Below are 5166 nucleotides of genomic sequence, written 5' to 3' on the forward strand. Positions count from 1 at the left end.
ATTGATTCGGTTTCAAGGATTATTTTCGTTCTTCATTTTTTGAATCTAGGTAGATCGGAAGAATAACCCTTATTCTATATGCGTTCTTGTGACTCTCGGAAGAGATATCTCACCTGAACAACAGCTTGAAAGTAAATTTCTCCTAAATCGTTAATTACTTGAACTAATCGGGATATGTGACATATAATCCTCTTAGCTTTGGGTAATTAGGATTTTGTGGTCATAAACTAGAATTGAACTTAACCCTCTAATCGAAATTAAGTTACCAAGACATTGGCGGTTAACTAGGATAGAGGAGACTAAATCACTAAGACATTAGGGTTTAGTCACTAACAATTTGCCATGGAATGAATCTTGCATGATTAAAATAGTTGGTAAGAAAACTTAATTTGGAAGAATAAACATCTCCGATACTTTAACTGCTTTCTCTCGTATATTTCACACCAATTCTCATTGTTTGCTTTCTTACTTTCTTAATCACTGTTTAATGCTTTTGAACCCAAAAACATCACTTTCTGCTTGCCTGACTAAGTGATTTATTTGACCATTGTTGCTCAGTCCATCAATCCTCATGGGATCGACTCTCACTCACCTGAGGTATTGCTTGATACGACCCGATACACTTGTCGGTTCAGTTGTAGACTTTGAATTCCGCAACGACTCCCTTCCCAGGGTTTGAAGACGAACCCTCATTCTCTAAATTTTTCGTCTTAAGACGAGCTCTCAGGCTCACAATAGACACACCTGGTATTTTTCAGCTACAAAAGAAAAACACACATTAACATCCAGATATGAGCTATTTCTAAATATACAAACATTTCCTATTAAATCTTACCAAGATAGTTCACCACTGACCTTTTGTCCTCCTTCCACGGAAGCAAATCAAAAAGAGAAATTTCACTTTTCTCTACCAACAAAAAAAGGTAAATCGAAAACAACACTAAAAACGGACCTCAAAATCCTGGCCGTCAGGGACCAAGCTCCAACCACCACCACCGGTAAAATGATAACTTTCCTACCCGAGGACTGCCAGCACGGCACCTCGGCTGAAGACGCCCCTTTCGTCATCTCGGCAAGAATCAGAATAGGACTCGTCTGGAAAATACTGGTGGACACCGGCGCAGACTCCAACATCTTTTTTCGAGGAGCCTTCGACAAGCTCGGGCTCCGCAACGAAAATCTCCAAACACACCGCAACGGCGTCACGGGACTCGGGGACAACTTTCTCAAACCAGAAGGTTCCATCACCCTCCCCCTCACCATAGGAACAGGCAACCAAAGGATGACAATTCTATCTGAATTCGTGGTCCTAAAAGACTCCACCGCTTACAACGTCATCCTCGGGAGAAAAAAAATCAATGACTTCTCGGCCATCATCTTTACCAAATACCTCCTTATGAAGTTCATAACGGAGGACGGCTCCATCGGAACCATCCATGGAGACCGGGAAGTCGCAGCAGAATGCGACAACACCAGCCTGGCTTTACGGAAAAAATCCCGCGACGCGGCTGGAATATTCCTAGCCGACCTGGACGCCCGACAAGACGGCCAACCTAGGCCAAAACCGGAAGGAAACATGGAAAAACTACAAGTAGGGCAAACCAAGGACGAATACACTTCATCAACAAGAACCTCCCATATGACCTTAAAGAAGACCTTTCCCAATTTTTGAAACAAAACAGAGACTTGTTCGCTTTTACGCCAGCCGACATGCCGGGGATAGACCGCGACTTAATGTCCCACCGGCTAGCCGTAGACCCCAAGGACAAACCCGTGGCACAAAGGAGACGGAAAATGTCGTCAGACCGAGCGGCCGAGGTCAAAAGACAAGTACAAGCCCTACTCGAAGCAACCTTCATCCGAGAACTACCCTACACGACGTGGTTAGCAAACGTCGTACTGGTAAAAAAGTCCAACGGGAAGTGGCGAATGTGCGTCGACTACACGGACCTCAACAAAGCCTGTCCAAAAGACGCCTTTCCCCTACCAAACATCGACGGATTGGTGGACACCGCATCCGGACACCGATACCTCAGCTTCATGGACGCATACTCCGGCTATAATCAAATACCCATGCACCGACCCGACGAGGAAAAAACGGCATTCATCACCCCCGACAGAACGTACTGCTACACGGTCATGCCCTTCGGCTTGAAGAACGCCGGAGCCACCTACCAACGGCTCGTTAACAAAATATTCCAAGACCTATCCAGAACCAAACTAGAAGTCTACATAGACGACATGCTCGCCAAGACCGACTCCGGCGATCAACTCATCAGCGACCTCAAGGTCATAATGAACACACTACGAAAGCACCAAATGCGACTCAATCCGACAAAATGCGCTTTCGGAATGGAGGCAGGGAAGTTCCTCGGCTTCATGATCACACAACGCGGAGTTGAAGCCAACCCAGAAAAATTTCGTGCCGTCCTTGAAATGACAAGCCCAAAAAACATAAACGACATCCAAAAGCTCACCGGCCGACTAACAGCACTATCTCGCTTTCTCGGAGCATCGGCTCAAAAAGCAATCCCCTTCTTCAAACTGATGAAAAAATGAGCCCCCTTCAAATGGGAAGCAGAATGCGAAGAAGCTTTCCAACATTTCAAGAAAGTCCTAGCAGAACCACCAGTCCTCGCCAAACCCCAAACAGGGGAGACTCTCTACTTGTACCTCTCCATAACGGAAGAAGCACTCGCGGCGGCACTTATTCGCGAAAACGAAAAGAAAGAGCGAAAACCCATATACTTCATAAGCAAAGTCCTACAAGACACGGAAACCCGCTACTCGCGCCTAGAAAAGCTAGCCTTCGCCCTCCTCACGGCCTCCCAACGTCTACGGCAATATTTTTAGGCCCACCCCGTGGTAGTTCGAACCGACCAAGCAGTTAAATAGGTACTACAAAAACTCGACCTAGCGGGCAGAATGCTAGCATGGTCCATCGAACTATCCCAGTTCGATATCAACTTCGAACCCCGATACGTGATCAAAGCGCAGGCCATGGCCGACTTTATCGCCGAGATGACGCCGGGAAATTCCACCCCCGAATCATGGAAACTACACGTTGACGGCTCCTCGAACGTCACTTCCGGAGGCGCCGGAGTCATTCTCGAAAGTCAAAACGGAGGCGTGATCGAACAGTTAGTACGATACGAATTCTCAATCTCAAATAACCAAGCTGAATATGAGGCCCTCCTGGCGGGCTTAGCCCTAGCCAAAGAAGTCGGAGCAAAGGTCCTGGAAATAAACACGGATTCGCAAGTAGTCAGTTTCCAAATTAACGGAGACTACCAAACGCGAGATCCCCTGCTACAACAGTACCTTGCCAAAGTTAACAAATTAAAGGAAGAATTCAATCACGTAACCATACGGCACGTCCCCAGGGAACGTAATGCCAGAGCTGACCTCCTCTCTAAACTAGCCAGCACTAAACCAGGACACGGCAACAAATCTCTAATTCAGGAAGTCATCAAATCACCGTCCATATCCATGACGGCTAACGCCTATCTGACACTCTCCCACCAAGGATCATGGACCTACCCCATCCTGCAATATCTCCTCAAAGGAACACTGCCCGAAGACCCCAAAGAGGAAAAACGGACAAAAAGGGAAGCCGCCAACTATACAGTCGTCGCAGGACAACTATACAAACGCGGATTCTCGCAACTCCTACTCAAATGCGTCGAGCCCGGGGACACGGAGTACATACTCCGCGAAATCCATGAAGGTTGTTGTGGCCACCACGTCGGAGGTAAAACCCTTGCCCAAAAAATTATCCGAGTGGCTACTTCTGGCCCACGGTCATCCGAGACTCCATGCAACTAGTAAAAAACTGCAACAAATGCCAAAGACACGCCAATATCCACCAAGCCGCCCCACACCACCTCAGCATCATATCGGCAGAATGGCCATTCGCCACCTGGGGGATCGACCTTGTCGGACCTTTCCCCACGGCACCCGGCCAACTCCGATATCTCATCGTCGCCATAGACTACTACACTAAGTGGATCGAGGCCGAGCCCCTAGCCTCTATCACGGCAACCCAATGTCGAAAATTCCTCTGGCGACAGATCATCACCCGATTCGGGATCCCTGAGATCGTCATCTCGGACAACGGAACCCAATTCGCCGACAAAAAATTCAGAGAATTCCTAAAAGGACTATGCATATCCCACCATTTTAACTCAGTTGAACACCCCCAAACGAACGGACAGGTGGAATCCGCAAACAAAATAATAGTCAAAGGATTCAAGAAACGGCTCGACGAAGCCAAAGGACTATGGGCGGACGAACTCAGATCGGTCTTATGGTCGTACCGCACGACCCCCAGATAGCCACCGGGGAAACCCGCTTCCGATTAACATACGGCACGGAGGCTGTTATCCCAGTAGAGATCGGAGACCCCAGTCCACGGAGAACGATCGGGGGTAACGACAAAGAAGCAGAACGAGACCTCACAGACGAAGTAAGAAGCATAGCCCATTTCAGAGAGCTAGCTCTAAAACAGAGAATCAGCCTAAGATACAACCACGGAGTCATCCGGCGAGAATTCGCAACTGACGACCTCGTCCTACGACGAAACGACATCGGTCCCCCAACCCCAGGAGAGGGAAAACTCACCTCCAATTGGGAAGGACCATACAGAATCAAGGCTGCAATCGGAAAGGGAGCATACAAGCTCGAACGACTTAACGGCAACGAAGTCCCGAGGACATGGAACGCCGCCAACTTACGACGATACTACACTTAGACCGACCTCCCTAGGTCACCCCTTTTTTTTATTATTATTATGTCTTTTCTTTACTTATCTTCCCCTTTCACAACCTTAAATTTCAGAAATCGCCCAAGTGATAATCCCGGGTACTCTTTCCCACCAAAGACGGAGGGTTTTAACGAGGCCCAACCATCAATAAAATTCCATTAAGCTATATTTTTCTTTTCCTTTTCAAAAATGTCCCAAATACGGAACAAAAATACGGCCACCACTGGGGGACCGATCACCCCCCAATCCCGAAATACGGATATCCATGTAAAAACCGACCTCACGACGGTCCGCTCACCCCAAACAGGGAACAAATAAACAATAGAACAGCTTAAAATGGAATACAAAAAGAGGCCCGAACGGCCCAAAAACCATTAAACGAAGTTTAAACTACGAGTTCACGG

General features: G+C 47.6%; 1 protein-coding gene across 1 annotated transcript; it reads left to right on the top strand.

The window, feature by feature from the left end:
• The first annotated feature begins 3021 nt into the window (after positions 1 to 3021).
• LOC148580418 (uncharacterized) lies at positions 3022 to 4750 on the top strand. The gene is made up of 2 exons (XM_088492154.1): positions 3022 to 3751; positions 4215 to 4750. Exons 1-2 carry the CDS (start codon positions 3022 to 3024, stop codon positions 4748 to 4750), a joined length of 1266 nt encoding a protein of 421 aa, XP_088348280.1.
• Positions 4751 to 5166: the final 416 nt, after the last annotated feature.

Source organism: Arachis ipaensis, chromosome B10 (genome assembly GCF_059453495.1).
Source record: "Arachis ipaensis isolate K30076 ecotype BB chromosome B10, ASM5945349v1, whole genome shotgun sequence".
NCBI classification, from domain to species: Eukaryota; Viridiplantae; Streptophyta; class Magnoliopsida; order Fabales; family Fabaceae; genus Arachis; species Arachis ipaensis.

Excerpts from the sequence above, each read along its gene's own strand:
- LOC148580418 (XM_088492154.1), top strand. The coding sequence starts at position 3,022 with ATGACGCCGGGAAATTCCACCCCCGAATCATGGAAACTACACGTTGAC. Across the intron at positions 3,752-4,214 it reads TTGTGGCCACCACGTCGGAG|GTGGAATCCGCAAACAAAAT; the intron begins GTAAAACCCTTG and ends ACGAACGGACAG.